Source organism: Canis lupus, chromosome 2 (assembly GCF_003254725.2).
Source record: "Canis lupus dingo isolate Sandy chromosome 2, ASM325472v2, whole genome shotgun sequence".
Taxonomy (NCBI): Eukaryota; Metazoa; Chordata; class Mammalia; order Carnivora; family Canidae; genus Canis; species Canis lupus.
This window is the reverse complement of record NC_064244.1, coordinates 83,865,429-83,889,030: the sequence shown is the minus strand read 5'-3', so window position 1 is coordinate 83,889,030 and position 23,602 is coordinate 83,865,429. Positions and strand designations below refer to the sequence as shown.

Below are 23,602 nucleotides of genomic sequence, written 5' to 3'. Positions count from 1 at the left end.
CAGAGGTGCCTCGCAGGAGGAACAGTGGGAGCGGCCCACTCCTCAGTGCCACTTGCTGACTTCCTGGCTGCTCTCCTCCCACAGGGACAGGGCTGAGCCGCGTTCCTGCTCGGCCCCTAAGCACGGTGCCTGGCACAGATGGGCCAACCGTAGAAGGGCGTCCAGAAGAGCAAGTCCTGGGCCAGTTACCCAGACCCTGAAGGGGCACGGCCCTGGGGGACTGGCAGAGCTCACTGCCCATCTCTGGCCTGCCAGCCAGCACCTGTGGAACAGAGACCTGGCCACCCCCCTGGGCCCTCCCCTGCCCCCAGCGTCCTTCAGAGATCCCAGGCAAAATTTCCTTTCCTCCTGGAAGCCCTTTGAGATCACCACACTCTGTAGGGTCCCTTCCTCCTCGTGCTCGGCCGATGCCCTGCCCCATGTGGCAGCACTTCTGTAAGAACTTGTTTAATTACCCTCTATCTCCCTGGACCGCGGGATCTGTAGGACGGGACTACTGCTTTAGCAGAGCGCCTGACCCAAATAAATATTTACTGAATGAATACAGAAAACTAAGTGCTTCTCAAGTTCATTAGGGGAAGAGCTGGGATCGGGGGCGTGGCGGGACTGCCACACCAGGCAAGCCCCACGAGCTCTAGGAATCTCTCCTCCCTGGGCAGCTGAGGCTGAAGCCCCCAGGGCCCCGGCCCTCTCGAGCCTCAGGCTCACCTCCAAATGCCCTTCACAGGGCTCTGCCTGGAGAACAAAAGAGGCCCCAGTTGTTCCAACATTTCTCTGGGAGAGGAACAACTGTTGCCAGCCAGGCCCCCTCGGAACAAATCCAGCAACTGTTTGCACTGCAGGCTGTGCGCTCCCTCCACCTCCTGTCTCTGTCCCGAAAAGGAGAAAAGGAAATTGAGAAAAGTTGGGGCAAAATCCCATCCCGAGCCCTGCGCCGCCCTACGGCCCCTCGAGTCTGGAGAGGTCATGAACACAAGAGGGCACGGGGACAGCCACCTGCCACTGCAAACAACTGGGACAGCCACAGCCAAGGGTGAGGCCGTGACATCAGGACCCAAAAAAAGGAGAAGGGAGTACAGGCTGTGGGGAGAGATCAAAGCCAGGGAGGGGCTGTGTGTGGGGGGGGCAGGAGATCTGGCCCCGAAGTGGAAGGAGAGCGGGGGTGAGGGCCAGGGAGGCCGACTGGAGGCTCCCGGAGGCCAGGCCAAATGGGGGAGGCAGGAGGCTTCTGTGGGGCAGTGGCTACAACGGGGGGCGGAGAGGAGGGAAGGAGAAGTTGACTGGGGAAGAGGGAGAGAGGTCTATTAAAAACCTCTCAGTGCATAACACAAAATGTCAGGGTTTATAGCTTCATTCTTGGCATTGCCGGGACCGAGAACCCAGCACAGAAATGTCACCGCTTGTCATGTTTAATCACCTGCTGTTTGTTAACACCTTCCCTGCAAGGAGCCTGTCTCAATCTGCCCCTGGGCCCCCAAGGGACCCGGAAACAGAAAACATCCCCGTCTCCATCCCTGTGCTCCTGGTGCTGCCCCGGGGTCCCCAGGGAGGAGCCCCATCCACCACCCATCTGCAGGCCTCCCAGGACCCCAGAGCGATCCTTCCCGTCAGAAAGGCCAGGGAAAGGGGCCCATGCGGTGTGAGCAAGAGGCTCACCCTCTGGTTCGGCCGGGTGCTCCCAGGCTGCCTATTTGCCTCCTGCCCCTTCCACCTGCCTTTCTAGGGCCGGCTGGCTGGCTGTCCCTTCTGTCCAACCCGCCTCACTCCCTGACCGGGGGGCCGGGGGTGAGAGGCGGCGAACACAGGCCGGCCCGCCCAGAGCCCCAGTGCCTGGCATTCACCAGTCTGCTTGAACAGCATCCGCCATATAACACGGAACATTCCACTGTCCTCGGAGCTACAGCCCAGGATCACAGCATCTGCGGTGCCGGCTTGGCGCGCTCTTGGGAGCATGCTTTCCTGAGTTGTTCAGGCTAGATAGACTCCGTCCTACTGCCCCATAATTCCTTCCTCTGGGGTGTATGGGGGGTAGGTGTGCGGTCGGAGGGTGGAAGAGGCCACTCAAGCTGCCTCAGTCGGCCCAAGGACACCTGGCTGCTCCCTGCTTGTGAAAGCAGTGAGGTCAACACCTGCGAAGGGAGCTGGGGCCTCTCTGGGATGACACCTGCTACACCCCATACGGCCCCCAGGTTCAAACCCCACACAGGGACAGCTGTCTGTAAAGTAGCAAGTTCATCCTTGACGGTTCCCAAGGGGGGCCCATCACTTCTAGAAGCGATGAAGGCCAGTGGTGATATTCACCCCCTAGCTGGGGCCTCCCGTGACCCCGGGAACCATCCCGACCTTCCCCTCTGGCGCAGTCTCTGCTTGCACGGAAACACATCTGACACACATGTGTCCACCACCCTGACTCCTAGGAGAAAGCCCATTCACTTAGACTTTCTTCCTGAGGGGCCCTGTGTTCTGAAGGGCCCCGCTCATTTCCATTTCACCAAAGAGACAAGTCCGAATGTTTTCCGACTCTCCTTCCACCCTTCCGGCCAACAGAAGGGATTACTCCCATTCTCAGGAGATAGGCAGTAACCAGGGCCTCTAGGGGAGGCTTCCTCCAAAATGCTGCGAATGCAAACTGCATGAACTAGTGCATTTCACTTGGCAGGAAGGCCCGGGATGTGTCCACATGTCACAGGTGGGAGACAGGTGGGACCCAGAGATGTTTGGGGAAGGGGGCCAGACTGCACGGTAAACGTCCTGGGCTGGGCTACCAGGGGAAGGGTCCTCCAGAAAGCCCGTCTTCCCCATGGGAGGCAGCCCTACCCCCTGCACTTGGGAACATACTCATCATTGTCCCCGGGACTCCTGCTTCCCCACCTGTGAAACAGGACAACTCCCTGTCTTTCTCTCAGGGAACTGAGGACGAGAAATGGGATATTAAATGTGGCACGCTCTGCATCTCTCAGAAGGCAGGCAGGTAGTAGGTAAGCTCACAGGTGCAGTGGCATCCTCGCCATAGGGGGAAGGACTCAGCCATAAAGGGGCGGGGTGCGGAGGTGGGTGCACAGGTGCAAGTCCTCTCCTATGTCCAGCAGAGGTTTCCCGGCAGTGCCTTGTCCTGCCTGGGCAGGTGCGTGTCACACCCCCCGGAGTTCACGTGGACCTAGCTGAATGCAGCAGCTCATGAAGCTGGGTGTTTTAGGTGGAGCCAATTGTCACCCACCCATCCTGGACAGAGAATATTCTGGTCCACGGGCTCTCCAGGACCCCAAGGGAGGAACTGTGTCAACCAGCCCATCCACCTGCCTCCAGAACTGAGGTGTTCACGGGACATGGGTCTTTCCAGTCCTGGGCAAATCAGGGCGACTGGTCGCCATGCTGGTGACTATGCAGTGTGATGGCTGGAAAGTGCTCCTGAAGCTCTGTTTTCTTGCCTGTCAAGAGCGCATGTCCTTGACACCCAAGACGTGCTCCTGGGTGAACGACCACACAGGGCCTTCTTATGCATCAGGGACATCAGACGAGCCTCTCCACCTGGGGGGTTTGAAAAGCTGCCCCCATTACGGACAGGGACCTTGAACACACATGGAATGCGTCCCTCAACTCAGCAGGCCATGGTGGAGCCCAAGAGGAGTGGGGACCTGACCTGAGGTTTGGGGGAGCTCCCGGTCTAGACCCATTCTGCCCAAGCCTCTGGGATTTATCAGATGAGCACGGCTTCCCAACAAGGCCCCATGCTACAAGCCTTCCATTAATTTACTACTCGATGGGAAATTACTCCTCACCCAGGAATATAAGTTTTCATCTTTTTTTAAGTTAGATTCTTAAAGCAATTAGCAAGGCATCTGGCGATGACCTCACCGCCGTGGCTGGGCCCTGAGGGGCAGAAGGGCCGCCCTGAAGCTGCACAGACCCCTGGCTCCAGGCCCATGAGGGCAGTTCGGGGAGAGCAGGGAGCCCCTAGACACCGGTCCTGGGTCCTGGGAGGGACGTGGGGGTGGGGGGCACACGGAAGTCTCTGATATTTGCTGTTTGCGGGAGACGGCCTTTCCAGCACCACCTGCCCATGAAGCTCCTGGTGGCAATTGCCGAAAAGCCTCGGCAGCTGGGGCCATGGGCACATTTTCTATTTTTAATTGTTCGATAGGAATATTAACTCATCTAGGACCGCTCCCAAGACACACTTCCCAGCCAGAGGGTTTCCCCCATTTCCCAGACCTTCCTCTCTTTCCCTCTCTCGAGTCAGAAATCAACTTCAAAATTAGTAACTGGAGACATAGACCTCGGTGATTTTGCAAAGATCAGAGTACTGGAGAGAAAATAAAGCAGACACCCCTCACCCCGAGGCCCCGGGACAGACCTCTGCTCCCCTCCCCGAGCTGCTGACCCAAGCACACGTGGGCACCGCCACTGCTGCCACAGCCCCACTTTTCCTGGCTGAGGAAGACTCGCAGCCTCTCTCGTTCCCCTTGGTCAGCCCCACTGACCGTCTGCTCACTCGTCAATCTCGAGGGCCACCCAGAGGGGCTGGGGACACTGAGGAGGCCCCTAGGGAAGGAGGCACGTGTCCCAGGGCCCAGACGGGCCTGGCAAGAGGCTGACTCTCCTTTTCGCTTCCATCTCCGAAAGGAAGGGAGGGCTGGGTCTCTATGGAGCCCAGAGGAGAACCTGCCAGCAGCTCCTCTGTGGGAGCAACACCAAGGGCTCCCGGCCCAGTCCACCAGCAGCACAGTCACACACCCCAGCCCGAGCCAAGTGTCACTTGAGCTTGAGACGGACCACACTGCCGGGAAGAAAGTGTTAGGGACGAACCCAAACCCTTCGGTCCCGTCACCCCATATCCTGGGAGGCCCCCCAACAGCACGGGACCACTTGGTCTCCTCTCCCCTACGTGCCCTTGGCCCCCCTGCCCTGCTCTTCCTTCTCAAGGTCACGGGGCTGTCCACACCAGGAATATTTACTCACCAGACTGGCCCTGTTAGCAGCACTCACCACAAATATGCTTTCTGATAAAGTTGGCAGAAAAAAAGTTCTAGGGCTCAAAACAATGTCAGAAATCATCCCCCACCCCCAGCAAGCGAGGGTGAGGTGAGGCCTGCAACCAGGCTGCACAGCCAGCCGGGAAGAGTCCTGGGGGAGGCTTTTGTCACTCTCACGGTTCTCCTTCCTGTTTTACTTCCCAACATACAGCCTGTTGCCAGGGCACCGGGGGCTGGGATGGTTCTGAGCGGGTACTGGGGCTCGGCCCCCACGAGGCGCAGCCTAGAAGCAAGGGCACGGGCGGGGGGGGGGCAGGCCTCTGCCTCCCCCAGCCAGGAGCCTCCTGGGAGCCTCCGGAGGACAAGGCCGGCGGCCTCTTACCTCTGCTTCTCCCCGGGCCGTCTCACCTCACTGAGCCCCCTTCCCACCCACCCACCCTCCCTCGGTGCACATGGGCTTTAATGTTTTTATTACCTGTTTGACTCGCTGCCTTATTGCTTCTCCCCTTAATGGGGCCGTAACCGTGGAAACGAGGAATAAACGGCCACCAGAAAATGAGATGATTAAACAGGTCACCCTGGCAAAACAAACTCAGCCAAGGAACCTCTGGGGTGGGAGGGGAGGCTCCCCCCTCCCCCAGCAGGACCAAAAGGCTTGGACCAGGCCGCCCTGCATCCCTGTCTTTAGAACTGGGGCAGGTACTCGGGGGGCGCCCCCTGCTGGGCAGTGGGGGCACCTGGCTGACCCCTCCCCAAGGCAGCCTGCCTGGCTTGCTCCAGAGTCTCCGGCTCTGGAGTCTCTGGCTGCTGCCTGCCAACACAGAGGTGACAACAGGGGCCGCAGACAGGCACATGGGGACGGAGACGTGTGAGAGCCCCGGCCTACTCCTCTCCTCTCTCATGCAGCTCCCCCCCACCCCGAGGTCATGGAGAAAGCCCTGAAGAAAAGGCCTACGCTGGCCAAGCTCAACTCAAGAGGGTTTCCTCTGGGAACCCCTGGTCTCCCGAGACACAGAAATGTGCCCATCCCCTGTGTCTCCCTGCTCCCCGGAAGCCAGCAGTGCCCTCCTCTCAGGCCAGGAGGCAGCAGGGACGCAGGGCCCTCTTGGCCTTCAGAGGAGTCTCCGCAGCCTGGAGCCCAGGGCACTGGCTGAGGCTGTAGGGCCAGAAGCAGCCACAGGAGGCAGCCCACGGAAGCTCCAAGGACCCCAGCCAGCTCAGGAACGGCCCAAACACTGTGCTAGGGGACAGAGGCCCAAAGTCTCAGCAACGCGGGGGGCGGGGGGCTCCTCCTGCCACTGGGTCTACCTAGCCGGAGGGACCCTGGGACTCGGAGCAGGACCTGGAGAGGACGGATGGCCAAGCTGCAGAGAGATCTGCTGGCGGGGAGATGGAGACGGGCAGGGGAGGAAGTAGAGTCCCAGACCACCCTGGCCCCCGCCCTCTGGTCCCCCACAGGTCGCAGGGGGCTGCAGGTGCCAAAGACTCTCCCAGGCCCAAGCCATGGTCACAGTCAGCAGCTACTGTGGCCCCATCTAACCACACAACGGCTGTCTTTAGCCCTGGGCCCCCTTCATGTCATCCCTAATCCCAGCCCCACTCCTTCCTGTAAACCAGGCTATAGAGAGCTCTCAAGGAGCTAAAACCCAGGTCCCCAGGGAATCGGCCAGCGTTTCCTGCCTGCTTCCTTCTGCCCCCACTAAGAAGCTGGGAGGCACTTGGCGAAGAGGCACATCAATCAATCAACTGCGCCAGCACTAACAGTGGGAAGGCACGAGACCAGCCCCGTACCCAGTGCCAGGAGGAGCCGTCCACACAGAGCGACTGTAACGGAGCAGGAGGAGCAGCAGAGCAAAGTTCTTTCCTGGCCTTGACCTTCTGGGGGCCTGGGTACAGAAGTCTGAGTGCCACCCCGACACACCACTGCCGTGGGCCCAACCAGATCCTCTGAGATGCAGGCCCCCAGCCAGCCCCTTATCTCCTATCTCTTTCCAGGGCCAACTGGGTAGGAGGCTTTAAAGAGGAGGGGCCAGGTAGGTTGGAGGGCCAGGCTGTAGGGAGCCGGGTGGTCCGGATGGAAAGGGCAGAAAGCTGTGGTTGCAGGATGGGAAGCAGGAGTGCGCCTGGGTGGGGGTGGGGGTGGGGGTGGAGAGGATGATAAGGCAGCAGGGAGAAAGGCCACCTGGAAGTCCACAAGGTGCTGGGGGTGCGGAGAACACCTGGCTGCCTATCTCCTGTCCCATTACTTCCCATCCTTTATCAAGTTCAAAGGCCACTCCTTCAGAGAGCACCCTGAGCTCCCCACCCTGCGCTCCTCGGCCTGGCCCGGCCCGGCCCGTGTGACAGAGGAACACACCTGCCTCCCTCCACCAGGCAGGTCCTGGAGACCAGAGAAGGCCCCAGTGGCTGCGACTTCACCACGGCAGCAACTCCAGCAGGTGCTCCCTCAGGCCTTCTGAATCCCTAGCTTCACCAGCCGCAGGGGGCCTCTTCTGGGACAGGGAACACTATGTCCGGACCAAAGTGGGCTGTGAGGATGTCAGGCTGCCCTGAGGCAGCCAGAGGGGTGAATGCTGGACCACCAAGTGGCCGATTTCCACCACCCCTGGAAGGAAAGACGCCGGCCTTCTCCTTCTCCTCCTCCCCTGCTGTACCGTGGCCCGGTGACCCCAGAACAGCAGCTGCCCGCCTTGGGGACCCACAGGCTGGAATTACTACAGAGCAAACTTCCTTCTTGCCCCCCAAAGATGAGGAGAGGGAGGAGGAGATGTGGCAGACGCCAGGGGGTAAAGGTTTAAAGCCCAACTCAGACAGGAGCAGCCTTGTGGGCCCTGGGGCTGGAGAGAAATGGCCCGACCCCTGTAAGCAGGCGGGCCAGCCAGAGGAGCCTGGTGGTGGGCCAGCCCCACTAACCTGGCGGGGTTGGGGCAGGGGAGCCCGAGCCTGGACTCTTCCCAGCCCCACCCGATCCCCAGCCCAGGGACTTGAGCCAGGGGCAGCAGCTCTAATGAGGAGATGCTGCTGCGTGACTCAGCCCTCCAAAGGTGTCTCCATTTATTTTATTTTTCCATCATAAAAACCCAAGCTGCAAGTCAGCCAGATTCCCTGGCCGTGGGGGCTGGGCGAGCAGTGGCAGGACGGCCAGGCCACACAGGGTCTCGGTGGCCCCGGGGCCCTTCTCGGAGAGGACAGCCAAGATCTCCTGGCCCGGCCCTCCAGGGAGAGAGGGCCTGGGGTGGGCCCTCTAGGAATCCTTCCAGAGCCGCCCTTGCTGCCTCTGGCTCCTGTTGCAAGAGAACGGCTACGCCAGGGCTTTGTACCCTGGATTGCGCTCTAACGTCTCACGACTAGGACCACGGCTGGTTCAAGGGCCGCGTCGCAGCCCAGAGACGCCTGTCTGCAATGCCTTCTTCCAGAGAGGAGGCCCAAGCCGTGTGCTTCTGTCCTCGTCCACTCCCCCGCCCTCAGAGCTGCCTCGCGGAAGCTCCGCGGCACAATGGAGTTGGGAGCCGAGCCGGGGAGCAAGAGGCCTGAGAGGTCCTCTGATGCTCGGGGCCCCACCAACGTCACAGCCAGCCTGTGTGAATGGTACCAGGAAGCCGGCTACTTCCGAGACAGCCCGTCTGTCCTTGGCTCTGACTGCTCCTTCCTGCCAAGATGGCACCTACCCCTCGGCAGACTGGCAAAACCGGTGCCCAACCTGACTGCAGGGACCGGCCCAGCGCAGACTGGTCGAGTGGGTGTATCTGGCCAAGTAAAGGCTTGAGGAAGGAACATCAAGGACAACCTGCTGGGGCTTCCTGCACAGCTGAGGCCAGGGCTGGGGTGCAACAGTGGGGGCGCGGGTGTCCATGTACGATGCCTGGGGCTCCCGGCCCTCCTCCCGCTAACCTCCCCTTGACACCATGGTGACCCAGTGGACAGTGTCACCCCTCTCGGCTCTCTGTCCGTGGCCATCCCCTTGAACTGGCTCACTTGCGCCTTGGCCCCTGACCTGCAGGGGCCTCACTGATGGACAGGTCAGCCCTGGGCAGCCCCTCCTCTCCTCCACATGCTCTCCCTGGGGACAGCGGGGCAGTCACAACCAGACCCTAAGAACCAAGGGCAAGTTCCTTCTCAAAGCTCCACTGCTGCTTCAGGCCTCCAGTCCTGCCAGGGTCCAGCGGGAGCCTAGGGAGGGGTGGGGGCGCGCACCTAATCCTGGGGAGCTTCCCAACTGTGGGATGGATTTACCTGTGTCTGAAAGCTCCCTCCCTCTCCCCTCCCCTGCCCGGCTCCCTCCCCCAGGGAAATCACTCTAAAAGGGCCTAATGGAACTATGTCCTCCTCTCTTCCTCTCTCTCCTCCCTCTCCTCCCTCCCTCCTCTCTTTCCCTTTCCTTTTTTTTTTATTAGCATTTGTGGAATTTATTCCCAAACTCTCCTAATCTTCCGTACACAACCATTTGATTTGCATAACCCAACCCCCTCTCATAAAAACTGGCTGCTAGTTTAATTAAAAAATGTAAATTTGCTGTCATCTCGGGGCCTGGTGAATTAGGACGACATCGGCATTTTTTATTGCTAAAGACGTCCAGATTGATCCAGCCCTTGGCTGAACTATGGAGGGGGAACAAGGGTCCACATGGCCCCTGAGGGTCCTGGGGTCCTGCCGTCCCTCCTGAGAAGCCCAGGTTCTCCAGCACTGAATGGCTTCTGGACGGGGTGCTTCAGGACCCAGACCTGTCCCAGGCGGGAGAGGACGTTGACCCCTGATCCCACGCTTACAGGGCCCCTGGCGCCCAGCAACCTCTATGGGGCTAGTGTCTCCACACTGCGCTGTATTGTGCCAGAGAAGCTCTCGGGGAAGCTGTCCCGGGTCCCCCGAGAACAGAGCCCCTCACAGCACCAGCGAGGAGCCCTGCTAGCCACGAGCCCTTCGGCCGCAGCCGGGGCCAGAAGCACACCCCAGGCACTGAGGGTGCGCCCCAAGATGGGCTCAGAGGGGATCTCAGAGTGCCCACCTGCTTCCCTTTTTTTGTGAAGAGGGAAAAAAGTGCTTTTCTTTGGAAGTTCTGAAATTAAGTGAAACTTCCAAATTCAGAGAAAAGGCTGAGCTGGTAGCAGCAGATGACTCCTCCAGGAAGAGTGTGAGCTAGGACACCTCGAGCTCCGCCCACTGACAGGCCAGAGCTTGGGGCTCGGGGGCTTCGGGGAGAGCCCTGCTCCCTCGGGAAGGGGACCTGTCCACCTCAGTGGCTCCTCCAGAGCCTAACCCTGGGGCACTGGAGCAGTCCGTCTCCCTCAGCCCCAGAGACGCTCTAGAAGGTTCTGCCTCCCACAGGCCCAGGAGCCTCTCTCTGGTCGGGGACATCCTCCAGGAGGTCTCTGGGGTCATGTGCCCCCAGCAGACTGGGAGGGACTGTTGGTGTAAGGCAGGGGGACAGACGCCAGCTCCAGCTGGCACCCAGGTTACAAGGAGGAAGACGAGGAGGGCCCGCCTGCCAGCTGAGTAATGCCTGGGCCCGTGGTGCCCGCCCACAAGCAGAGCCCAGGCTGGGCAGGGGGTGGTGCAGGGCGCCTGGCCCATCTCTAAGGCCTGCTCCCGGGCTGGGTTGGGCGGGGGCCCTTCTTCTGAAGAAAGGGAGTGGGGCCCGGGGGCAGGAGGCGATGAAACACCTGATTACACCTGATTACGGTGGGAGTGGGGGTGGGCGTGCGCGGAGGCCAGGGAGGAGTGGGGGCAGCAGTGGCCTTACAGACCTTCACCGCTTTGCCCAGCAGGGGGTGTCACACCTTTCCTGGGCACACAGGCCCCAAGGACCTCCACATCACAGTACCTGAGATCACACCTGCTGGACACGGACAAAACTCGGAGCCACCGCCCCTGCCCGCACACACGCACCCACTTCCCAAAGCTGACCACCGTGTCACCCACCCTGGGCCCCCCAGTACTGCCTCCCTCCTGCTCTCTCTGCCCACTCCCCTTTGACCTCAGAAGGTCAAATGTCAGCTCATGGGTCCCAAGGGGCAACGCCATGAACTTGGGCCCTTTACAAACAACAACCCTGACAGCCACCTATTCTTCTCTAAATGAGACAGGAGGGTTCAGAGATCAGCGTCAATGAATTATCAGTCTGTTTACTACGGACTTCTTTCAAAAAACATTTAGAAAGAAGGCAGTGGCTTTTGTCAGGCCAGGATCTGAGGGTCCTGGTCAAACTGTGGTTTCAAGAGAGAGGGCTAATTGAAAGCCTGAGGCGCTTATGGTAAACCTCACTCTGGGCTCCGATTGGAACCCCAGATGGGAAGAAAAGAAAAGCACTGAAAAAATTAGATTAAAACCAATGAAAACACCAAAATATCAGGATAAACTGCCCCAAGCCAGCACCGTGCTACCTGGGAGCCTAGTCTCTGTGCCATACTAGGCCCCCCCAAAACCCACAGTTCAAATTCAGTAGTTTGTCTAGTGTACCCCTTGTGTGTGTGGGGAGCTACAAAAGGGGAGGGGAGAGAGTCCTGGGCCCCTCACTTTGAACTGATAACAGCCGCCTCATCCCACGGATTCTCAGGTGAAAAATACTCATTAGCCATAATAAGCAGCTTGATCATCCGACACAGCCTTGTCCCAAATAAATTAAATTCCTTTACCTTGAGACAGTCGCCCCGAAACCAGACTAACCACCTTTCCCAACAGGACGCTGCTTTCAAAAACTAAACCACCCCCCACTAAAAAAATAAAAACACACACCCCAGAGCCTGACACACAGAGATCTTTGCCGGAGAAAAACACACACACACACACACTCACACACACACAAAACACGGAGCCATTCAAAAAACGCGGAGAACAAAAACCCCCACAAAAAACCCCTAAATCCTCTCTCTGGGTGCCCCCCAGCTCCCTCTCCCCTCGGTTCTTTCATAATGACAAGCATCAAATTAGTCACAGTCACTAAGCAAGTAACAAATAATAACAATAATATCATCAGAAGCCTCGCAATCCAGAAACCAGGGCGAGAAGCGCAGCGGGCGCCGGACCCTCTCCAGGCCAGCCCCCACCCCTGCTCAGCTGCTACCTCATTGGGCTAAAAATACTAACTTCCGTAAAAGAACCGAAAGAAAAGTGAAAGAGCCTCCCCTGGTTCCCACCGCCGGTACCTGTACCAAGATCCATGCTCCTCTCTTTGGTCCCAAACTCTTCGAGGAACGCCAAAAACAGAAGGGGAAAGAAAAAAAAAACATCTGTTTAGTGTCTCGTGGGGCCCCCGCCGCCCCCCCGCCCCCCCGCCCCCGCGGCCCGCCGCCCCCCCCCCCCCCCCGCGGGCGCCGGAGCGGTCCCCGGACCCGGCGCGGGGCAGCGGCCCGGGCAGAGCCCAAGTTTCTGCCGCCCGCCCGGCCGCCCGCCCCCGCCGCTCTCGCGCTCCGGCATCGCGCGCTCCGCAGCTCCGCTTCGCTCTCCACTTTACTAAACTAAAAGAGAAACTATTTATAGACGCGGCCCGGGTCGGGGGTCCGGGCGGCCGGGCCGAGGGGCGCCCCCGCCCGCGCCCCGCGCCCCCCGCGCCCCCGCCCGCGCCCCCCGCCCGCGCCCGGCCGAGCCCCGCGGCGGCGCCCCCTGCCCTCCCCCGCCCCAGCGCCGCACTCACCATAGTCGGAGAGTCGAAAGCCGAATTCACTTAAATAATCAACTTTCATAATACTTAATTAATGCCTAATTGCAACTGATTACTCCCCGAATAACAAGTTGTTTTAAAGCCCTGATGTCATTGCTCCTGACGGTAACACTCAGGGTAACAGTTTGGCAGGAGGGAGCGGGCGGGCGGGAGGGCCGGGGGCGCTGCCAGGCGCCGAGGTGATTGGCAGGGCGGCCGCGGCGCCGCCTCCTCCGGGCCCCGCGCGCCGCCCCGGCAGGTGAAAGAGCAGCGCGCGGCCCGCCCGTGCCCGCCCGTGCGCGCCCCCGCCCCGCCCCGCCGCGCCCGCCCCCGCCGCCCGCGCCCGCGCCCCCGCCGCGCCCCCGCCGCCAGAGTGAATGGGCGCGCGCTCGCCCGCCGCCGCGCCCCCGCCCGCGCCCCCGCCGCCCCCACGCGGACGCGCGGCCCCGCCGCCCCCGCCCGGCGGCCCGCCTCATTGGCCCAGCGACGCCCCAAACCTCAGACTTCGGGAGGGGGAGGCGGGGCCTCGGCGCGGGCCGGGCGGCGGGGGGGGGGGCGGGGGGCGGGCGGCGCTCGGGTCCCCGCGCCCACTCCGGCGGCCGCCCGCCACCAGCCGCGCGCTCCCCACCCGCCCTGCCCCGCGCGCTCCCCCCGCGCCCCTGCCCCGCGCACTCCCGCGCTCCCCCGTCCCTGCCCCGCGCCCCCCGCGCGCTCCTGCTCTCCCTCCCGCGCTCCCCCTCCCCCGCGTGCTCCCGCGCCCCTCCCAACCCCCCCGCGCGCTCCCGCGCTCCCCCCTTGCCCCGCGCGCCCCCCGCGCGCTCCCGTGCCCTCCCAACCCCACCCCCCCGCGCGCTCCCGTGCCCTCCCAACCCCACCCCCCGCGCGCTCCCGCTCTCCCCCCTTGCCCCGCGCGCTCCCTCCCGCGCGCCCCCCGCGTGCTCCCGTGCCCTCTCCCAACCCCACCCCCCCCGCGCGCTCCCGCGCGCCCTCCCGCGCTCCCCCACTCCCCTGCCCCGCGCGCTCCCGCGCTCCCCCCACACACCCGCGGGTGGACTCGCTCCCTCTCCGCGCCCCTGCCCCGCGCGCTCCCGCGCTCCGGGTGCTGGCTGGCCCCGGGGCTCCCCGCGCACAGGGCCGGGCAAACTTTTCCGCGAGGGCGGGCGCAGGGGTGAGCGCCGCGGGGCCGTGCCTGCTGGGTCGCGCGCCCTGAGGACTCTGGGCCATCCAGGGGCTCGTGTTTCCCTTCCTCGCTGACTCTGACGGTGGGGGCAGTGGCGAGGCTGCTCGGTGCCCAGGAGTTAAAGCTGCCAGAGATGGGGGGTGGGGTGGGGGGGCTTGGGGGGCAGGCGGGACAGGACACACGCGTGGGCCTCCCAGAGCCCTGCGCCACCCGCTGCAGGCTGCAGGACAGCCAGGACCCCTGGCTTCCACTTTGCCTTGAAAAGCACTCGGGTGTCCTCCCAGACCCCGGCTGCCCCGGGCCAACCCAGACCCCCTTGCACATCCCTGCTCTCCGCTAGGGCTTCTCTCCCCTTCCTCTGCCCCAAAGGTCAGCCCCCTGGCCCCACAGTGGGGTCAGGAGGGGCGTCCAGCACCTCCTTGTTCCCCCACTCCACTGGGCAGCCTTTACTCGGGTCACCCCACACAGACTCAGGCCAGCACCTGCCTTGGCTCCCTCTGCCCTCCTGCCCCTGCAGGCCTCAATAAGGAGCTTGGCCCCAGCGTCCTGCCACCTGCCCCTCCGACAGGGGTCACGGTCTGCCAGTCCCTCTCTGGACCAGAGCTCCTGTGCGCTCTCCTAGGCCCTGCTCTTTCCCCCAGAGAAAGCACTCTGGTGGGTCTCTCTGTCCCCAGATGTCCCGGCTCTGGCCAGATGTGTTGAAATTCCTTTATTTTCATGATCCAAGTTACCCATTGGACTTGGAGGGCCTCCAGGAAGGAGGCGGCCAGGTGAGCAGGAGCGTAGACAGCTCTGCTAGCCCAGTACCTAGGTCTCACTGTCACTAGCTCTCCCTGTGTCCCTTGGGTGCCAGCGCTGGGCTCTGCTCTCCTCCTGGTTCAGGGAAGGCCACACTGCCTCCAGGTAGGGGAGGGGAAGAGACCCTGGGTTTTCTCTGATCTTTGGGCAGGATTCAGCAAAATGGCACTGGCTTATTTTTGCAATATTTCTGTTTTGCAAAGGGAGAGGCCCAAGGAAAACTTGGGACAAAAAAGTCAGAGAATAATCTTAGTCTATTCTTTCTCCCACTTTCACCTTACTTTTGTTCTTCATCTTTTTTTTCTTCTTTTTTGTTGTTGTTCCAAATGGCCCAACAGAGAGGAGATTAGCATCCCTTCCCTATCTGCCCTCCCCGGTGCCTTCTTGGAGAGACCCCTTTGCCTCTCCACAGGCAGCCCTCTGCCAGTCGGTCATGCCCATTCCTATGTAGGAAAAGCAGCTGGAGAGACCCAGACACTTTACTGAAGATTCCCTTGACCCTGAAGCCCTGAGCAGAGCATCAGAGCTTCTGAACCAAGCCATGTGCTACCAGGCGGTGAGGACAAGCAGTGGCGCAGGGCAATCTCTGAAGGCATCTCTGCATCCAGGACTACTCTGCAGTATACGCATGGCTCTGGCTGCCCTCACCTCTGACTCTCCAAAGCAAGGCTTACAGCTTTGGGCTGCAACGTCAGGCAGGCAGTCCCAACCCGATCCTGAGTGTCTGCCTCCCCACCTGGGCAGCTGGGTGTGGAAGGAAGCCTGAAGACCTACGTCACATAGGAGTGGAAGGGTGATTTCTGGGTTTATTTGATGATGCACGTACGGGAGCCCCCTGCATATGTGGCCCACACAGCCTGCTAGCTATCTCCGAAGGTCCTTCTGGGCTTCTGCTGATGGGGCTCAGGGCATGCCTTCCAGTCACCTAGACAAGGCCTGCTGACTTGGCTGCATGGTGACTTTGGGGCCTGCGGGTGGAAGGACGCAGGGCAGACAGGGCCAGCCAGAGGGACCCGTCAAGTACGGTGGTGGAGGGAGGAGTGGGCTGCCTGAAGAGCCTCTGTTGTGCCAAGGCAAGAGCCACAGTCGGCCACTACAGGCTTACGAGGGCTTGCCCAAGAGCAGATAGGCCAGGGAGGCACAGAGAATGAGGCCATCTTGGCGTGTTATGATTTGAGAAAGTCTGAGAAGAAGGCTGAGGCACTGAGGTCATGAGGTGTGAGTCAGAGGCTACATAATGGAGGGGGTCCCCAGATTCCTGTGTCTTTCTCTCCCCTTGGGTGTGTGCTCAGAGGAAGCCTTGGCTTCCTAAGGTTTCTGGCATCTCTAAGGTTATGGCCCATTTTTGCATTGAGGACCCCAATGCGGTGACCCCAAGGCCAGGCCCCAGGGAGGACATCTGTGCCTGGGACTCGGGGCACGGGAAGCCCAATGCCTCAATTCTTCACGGTCTCAAGGCCCTGGGCCCAGAGACACCAGTACCTCCTTACATGCCCCATCCCATCCCCAAGAGAAAATGCAGAGCCGTGCTCAGCAGTCCCGGCCACCAGGCCCCTCGCGGGCCCGGGGAAATCCATCAGCTCTCCCCAGGCCGCGTCCGGGGTTGGCTCCGGGTCCCCTCACACCCCCAGAGTGGGCCCACTCATTCTCTCCCCCTCCCGAGCCCGGGGCCTTCTCACTCACCAGCCTGTTTACACACCAGGTATCTCAGGCTTTATCTGCTCTCATTCTGAATTTGTAACTTTCACATAAACTTGAACAAAGCTCCTTTTGTTCCTGCACCCCACCCCAGGATCCCAATAAACTGGTTCCCTCTGAGGCGACTGGGCCAGGGCACAGGAGCCTTGGCCAAAGGACTGTGTGTACATGTGAACAAGCATGTTCGCACCTGCGAGGGAGTCCGTGTGTTTGCGTGTGAGTGCACTGCTCCAGCTGACAGTGGGAGGGTGTCAGGGAGAGCGTCGAGTGAGCAAAGTGTGGACAGGAAGCACCCCGGCACAGGGATGGGACAGTCTGCCCGGGCACCAGAAGTCGCGGGCCCTGGACAGGTGGGTGTCCGGGCGGGGGGCAAGCAGGGTCGGAGAAGACACAGGGCAGAGAGGAGCGGTGGAGCGGGTGGTGCAGCGAGGGGCCGAGGCCAGGCTCAAGCTGAGTATAAGGCAGATACAGGGATCGCATTATGGCAGTAGAGGGGCTGGCACAGCCGCACGCTCGGCCCCGTAATCCTGTTAGCCAGCAATCTCCATTCCGAAAGAGCTTCATTTCTTTGTGAATATTTGTAAACTAGATATCTAATGGAAAATTATAGGAAAATTATAGTGAAATTCATGACGGAGAAATCCGATTATCCCTAATTCAATTATGCCATCTTAGCCCACACAGCACATTTCCCATTTTTTTCCCATAAATACCGATGCCAGGGGTCCCGGTAATCAAATAAAATTGAAAATCATCTTCCCATTAAATTCAATTAGCCGCAATTTCTAAAGCCTATCAGAGATTTTAATTACTAAATTATAAAATTCTCCAATGCTAAATTGAAACCAAAAAAATTGCACATCCTTATATTTCAGAGAAAAAAAAAAGGGGGGCCAGCAAAATCCTTGGAAAAAATGCCCTCCTTTCTGTACCCAGCTCCGAAGCAGGTTCCCCACCTGGAGGGACCTCACATCACTGCCTACTTGCCCAGTTGGGGATGAATCCGGGGGCACAGAAGACAGGCCTCTGCCAGGGAGGGGTTGAGGCACGGTAATTTAGCAGAGGAGCAAACCACACCCCCAAGCTTCAGCGTGGCTGGCCCCGAGAGAGAACCTGCCTTCCTCACTGGCTGTCCCAGCTCCTGAAATACTCTCAACTCTGTCCCCCACGGACAGGCCTGTAACTGCCACCTTCTTGGCCCGTGGACAGGGCGCAGGCTCAGGTCACAGCTTGGCCTCGGGGCTCTGCATGGTTCTAGGGCAGCAGAGCAGAGGTAGTGCAGGTGCCCCAACCACACGCTGGAGGGGCCCCCAGATGGCCTGCGCTGGGTCAGAGGCGGCAGTGGGACGGAGCCCGGCGTTGAGGGTGGACAGCAATCGTGGGATGGCTCTGTGGCCCCGAGTCTCCTCTAGAGCATTCCCAGGGCTCATGGGTCCTGGCAGTGTACCAGCCTCCTGGTAGAAGAGCTGGGGGTGGGCCTGGCCCAAATCTGGCCTCTCTTCCACTTGCAACTCATTCTCTGTTCTCCTCACCCTCTTCTGGAAGGCGGGCAGCCCTCAACTGGCCAGAGGGCATGCCCTGGCCCCACAGCAGCACTCACTCTTTCACCGCTTCTCCTTTTAGCGCAGTGTTGGCCACAACCCCAACGGTAGCCCTCCTCTCTATCCCCCACAGGCCACTTACCCAGCTCTAAGGGCTGCTCTGGAAGTCAGAAGAGCCTGGGGACGTGGCATCAGTGGTGGCATAAAGTGACCCTAGGCCTGAAACCCAAGGTGGGTGGCTGGGTGGGCGGCCGATGGGCCCGGCAGCTCCAGGGCAGCCAGCAGCAGAGTTGCCGGCAGCCCAGCACCCAGGGAGCAGGGAGCAGGTTTAATTTGCCAGGCAGGCAGGAGTGCCAGCAGGGGAGGCACCCGCAAACAAAACAAAAACAAAAAAGTTAATTATCTTTGGCTTTTTCTTAATAAATATCCAAACTGGCCCGGCCGGATCCTCCGCTTTGGAGGGAGAGAGAAGAAGGAGGAAAAAACCCCAAACCAAATCCAACAGACTCATTCTCTAGTCTACCTTTCCCTTTGTCTCTCTTCCTTGTATTCGTCTCTTATCAGAGGCAGTACAAGTTTCACATTAATTCCCAAATTTTGCAAGTCAGAGTACGGCCACAAAAAAAATTTTGTTTTGAAGTTTTGGGGAGGGAAAGCAGGAGCGTAAAGAAGAAAGCAGCGGGTCAGAAGGCCAGGACAGAAGGCCAGGAGAGCGCGAGAGTAGGACGTTAGGAGAGCGAGCGTGATGTGGGTTCCCTGTGGGCGCCGTGCGACCTAGTCCGTGGCCCAGCCAAGGCGGGACCTGGTCTGGAATGTGGTGTTGGCACTGGATTTCAGCTACAATGATCAGCGACGGCAACATGGAGATAGAGTCTCCTTTTAAAACCCTGAAACCACCTGGGTCTCCCTGGCCACATGGGCTCCCCCGCTGCAGCCCCAGGAGCCCGGCTGGGATGCTGGCTGGGCCCCCGGGCTGCGAGGCTCTTCTGTGTGGAGTCGCAAGTGTACCCAGGGAGCGATGGGATGCGCGGGATGCGCGCTGCCACCGGGGCCTGCCTGAGCCTGGGGCGGCGGGCAGTCCCTCAAGGAGCACTGAGTCTGGAGCCCCTTGCCTGGGTTCAAAGTCCAGCTCCCTCCCTCACTGGCTGTGCCACCTTGACCAAGTCACCCACTGACCCTATCTGAGCCTCCATTTTCTCAGGATCAAAGAGAATAAAGAGTGACTGCCCAGGGCTGGGGGGCGAGGAGGAGTGTAGAGTGATTGCTGATGAGTATGCGATTTCTTTCTGGAGTGATGAAAATATCAGAGGGTGATGGTGATCACACAATATATTGGGAATATACTAAAAAACCACTGAATTGTAAACTTGGCTTGTAAATTAGAGCTCAGTAAAGTGGATTATAAAAAAGTGCGGACAAAACCAGGGGGAGAATGGCAGCGCTCGCTGCACGGAGTGGTCGTAAGGGCATAGCACGTAGCCTGGCACGGAGGGAGCGCTCAGTCAGTACGAGTGAGGAGGGACGGACACGGGCCTGGCCGGAAGGGTTGGCATCGGAGGGCTGGGGCTGGGTCTCCAGCGCTGGGCTGCCCCCACCCGTGGATGGGGTCCTGGCGGCCGTCCCCTGGCAGGGATGGGAGAGGGCACGACCCTCCTCCTGCCTCTCTGCTCGGGTCCCTGGAGAGGAGGCTGCCCACCGTGGCAGGCGGCCTCCGCCGTTCACTCTCCTCGTCTCACGGAGCACTCATATTTTCCATGTGCAGCAGACCGTGAATTCACCTTCATACTAGTTACAGGGTTATTTAGCTTCTCCTGACACTGACAATCACCAAACTTTAATTCGCTGCTTGGCTTCTCCCTGCTGTGCCCTCTGCCCACCCCCAAAATCCCTGGGAGAGGGTGGGAAGGACCTAGTCCGGCCCCCTGTTGCCAAAGCCTGCCCTTCGGAGTGATGGAGTGACGTGACGGCAGGAGGGGGGTGCTCAGGAGGAGAGGCTGGGCAGGAGGGGGGTGCTCAGGAGGAGAGGCTGATGGGCAGAGGGTGGGGGCGGGGCCGGGGAACAGTCGGGAGAGAGGAGGGACCGCAGGGGCAGGGCCGAGGGGGGCTCCCGTCCTGCTCCTCGGGCCTGACACTAATGTATTCAAGCCGACATCCATCCTATTGTGCATGAAGGCTGGGCTGACCGGGCTGTGGATCTGAGGGCTGGCAGTCCCAGCCAGGACCCACGGGGCCAGGGCTCGCTGGGCTCCCAGGATCAGGCCACTGGCACAGACTGGCCTCCTTGCCTGATGCTGGGCAAGGAGGTGTTCATCCAGGCACCCACCTGAGGGAGCCCATCCCTACTGACCTGAGACGCTGGCGCTCATTTTCTCCTGCCTCCCCCTGTGCCAAGTCTCCCGTGAGGCTAAGCCAGCTTGCCTTGCAGAGGCTTCCCTCCAGCTTATTGCTCTGCTGCTGGCATCACATCTCTCCATCACCTCACGTGGTCACCATCATCTTTCCCCAAAGCCTCCTCAGAAGCCAAGGTTTGCTCTGAGAACCATCTAGTTCAACTAGGGGACTCTCTTATGCCCCAAATCCAAGTTGGCCCCGTCAAGAGTCCCAGGAGCAGAAAGCCCAGCCAAGAGGATTCTCCATGACCAGAGGCCTGGAGGAGGACCCGGGCCGGGAGGCATAGAGCAGAGCCAAGAGGAGGGCAGGTGCAGGGAAATCCATCAGGGGGTTCGAGCTGTGTCTGCTTCCACCCAGCCTCATTCCACTGCCCCACTCCTGCTGGCGGAGGAAGTGGCCGTGGTGGCCTGGGCAAGAGAGATGTCACGGGGCCAATGGCACAGAGGGAGAAGGGGCTTGTTGACTGCAACTGTCCATTATGGCTCAGATTATAAGCATATTGCACAGGGCTCTCTGCACGATGCCGAGGAATCCAATACGCTGAAAGGTTAATGCAATCAATTAGGGTGACAAGGAAGTAAAGTAAAGCCTTCGGAGTAGATGAAAAGGAGAGGGGGGGGGAGAGAGAGAGAGAGAGAGCACACGCACCATGGAGCTGGGGGTGGCAGTATGGGTGGTGGAAGGCCAGGAGGAAGAGAAGCTGGCGGGATGCCGGGAGGGGGAAACAGATGCACAATAGGCCAGGAGCCCATGGAAAGAGGCCTAAGAGGGCCGGCAGCAGAAGCAGCAGGAGTGGACGGCCAGTGGATGCGGCGCTTCATCCTCCCTGCCCCGGCCTCCCTCCCTGCCAGGCCAGTCGCTCCTCTAGGGCCCGAAGCCAGGCTCCCAGATCTGTTCACAGCACCAGCAACACATCAGAGCAGCCCTGGGCCCTGCCTGTGAATGGAACAAGTGCCCAGCATGTAACCTCCGGGGCCTTCTCCACTGCCACTGCAGCCTAGTCCCACCTCTCCCAGAAGGGGCCTGGGTTCTAACTCAAATTCTTCCCATGGCCTGCTTCACTCCCAGCAGCACCCCTGAACGCGACCTTCACAGCTCTCCCCGAGCACCTAGTTACTGCCTGCAACAGCCCGGGAGGCACGCAGCATGTGCAGGACAGCCGTTTATGGAGGATGAGAGAGAGGGACCCAGAGAACTTATGGACCTCCCAGAGCCCTGTAGCAGAGAACCCCAATGTCCTCAGCCCGCTACCTGTGGGGCAATTCCTTCCATGGTGCCCACTGGAGTGAGGGCACTCACCTTCCCTATGAAGTGAGACTCTCAGGGCCCTGGGCAGGGGTGGGGAACCCCTTGGAACCTGCCCAGGGACGGCCAGGGCTCTGGGAGGTGAAACGCTGTGAGGGAAGGAGTGAATGTGAGTTCTTCCGACCCATCAGGCCCCAAGCCAGGCACCTCTGACCACACTGACTCACTGGTCTGCAAAAGTAGCTATTCTGGGGGCGCCTGGGAGGCTCAGTCGGTGAGCGTCCGACTCTTGATTTCTGCTGGGTCCTGATCTCAGCGTCCTGAGCTCCAGCCTCGTGCTGCGCTCTGCACTCAGCGGGGAGTCTGCTTGAGATTCTCTCTCCCTCTGCGCTCAGCCCCTCCCCCTGCCCCTTTCCCCAAAGACATGCTCTCTAAATAAATTTTAAAATAAAAAAATAAAAAGAAGAAGAAGAAGCAGCTATTCTGCTCACTTTACCGAAGAGAAAAAGAGCTTAGAAAAGGCTGAAGGCTACGCAGGGTTCCTGGGGTGGGATGCCAAGCTCTCAGGAAATGGTGGCTGTCGAAGACAAGCCTGGACTTCTAGGTGGGTGGGACCTGCAGAGGACAGGGCCCTGAGGAGGGCAGAGAGAGGGCATGGCCCCTCACAGACCCGGTCTGCAAGCCGCCCACGGCCCCCGGGGATTGACTCCCACCCCTGCCGGAGCCCCCAACGCAGCATGACAGGCAATGCTGTGCACCTACTTAGTGCCGGGAAACTCTACACTTAAAATTGGCCACAATGGTAATTTTCATGTTAACGTTTTGCCACTTAAAAAAATAGAGCAGAGGTCAGGAGGCTCTCTTCCTCTAAAGGGTTTGAGAGTAAATATTTAGTCTTTGCGGCCTGCGTCCTCTGTTGTTGCTACTCCGCTCTGCCCCTGTAGAGTAAGAAGTAGTCAGGACCGATATGCAAATGAGCGGGCAGGGTGATGTTCCAATAAAACTTTATTTACAAAAATAGGCAGTGGGCTTCCAGAGAACGGAAGCACCTAGGGCTGACTTTGAATACCCAGGATGCCGTCCTGCCGCCTGGGGACAGAGTGTCCAATCTGGACCTTGCCAAGAAGCGGAGGGAGGGCTGGGCAGAGGCTCTTGTTACCAGCAGAGGATGGATAAAAAAAAGAGAACAAGCGCTGGTACGGGCAGCCCCTGTCCAGGAACTGGCCCAGCACCTAGCCTGCCTGGAAGCCCTTCACTTGGCGTGCAATCCTCATGAGGATACGAAGGGGCCGGCGGGGCTGACCCGGAGCTCTCCGCGTCCTAGGGCTCTCAACGCCACCCAGAGGTGTCCTGCCGCCGACGCCAAGGGGATGGGATGGGCAGCAGTGGGCCAGGCGGGCCAGAAGGGACGCCAGGGGAGAGGAAGGCAAGGACAGAGGCCCGGGGAGCGGAGCTGTAACCAGGGTGGAGCTGGCGGCAAAGGGAGGAATCTACGGGCCCCAGCGAGAGCGCAGGGCGCGGGCCGGGCCTGCCCTACACTGGCCGCCTCTGATCACGTTTTCAGGGCCACTGCCCGCAGGCACAGACAATGCTGGGGGAGCCTTTGAAGTCCCAAAGGGATGCCGCGGTGGGAGCCGCGAATCTCCTCCCTTCCCCCCGTCCTCCCGGGGGAGGGGGCCGGCAGGACAAAACCCGGAGCCGGTCACAGCCAGGCCCGAACCGCGTGAGACAAAGGGAAAACAAACAGGTTTGGAGTCAGGCGCACGGTGCCGTGTCTGTCCCCCGCCCCGCCGAGCTGGGATGATGGATGGCTTCAGCCAGCCAGCTTGCCCGCCGGGCAGGTCCCGCTATTTACATAACACTGGCGTTCCACCGGTCACCTCTGACACCGCGCTGCCTGGGGCCGAGGCCCGGTGGCCCTGAGGTTCCTCAAGCCTTTTGGGGACAGAGACAGCCTGTGAAGGCCCAGCCAGCGTGGGGAAGCCCGGGCTGATCCGGGCGCATGGCCCGAGGCCTCCTCCCTACCAGCCACTCATGGGGGGAGGAGGCCACTGGGGACGGGCAGCTCCAAGGACAGAGGCCAGGCTGCTGTCCTAGGGCTTCCAAGTCCACAAGGCTCCCCAGGAGTGACGAGCAAAGCTTC

The 23,602-nt window shown here is 60.4% G+C and overlaps 1 protein-coding gene across 6 annotated transcripts in view; it reads right to left on the bottom strand.

Moving 5' to 3' along the window:
• The window catches only part of CASZ1 (castor zinc finger 1), a 140,961-nt gene that overhangs the window by 38,853 nt on the left and 78,506 nt on the right, over positions 1 to 23,602 (bottom strand). For 4 of the 6 annotated variants that reach the window (XM_025451121.3, XM_025451120.3, XM_025451122.3 and 1 more), the window contains exon 4: positions 12,113 to 12,151. In XM_025451121.3, the coding sequence (XP_025306906.3) occupies positions 12,113 to 12,128 (16 nt within the window). In that variant the 5' untranslated portion in view covers positions 12,129 to 12,151. Of the gene's footprint in view, positions 1 to 12,112; positions 12,152 to 12,600; positions 12,764 to 23,602 lie in introns of those variants that run through there. The other 2 variants (XM_025451118.3, XM_035713180.2) reach the window with 1 other exon arrangement.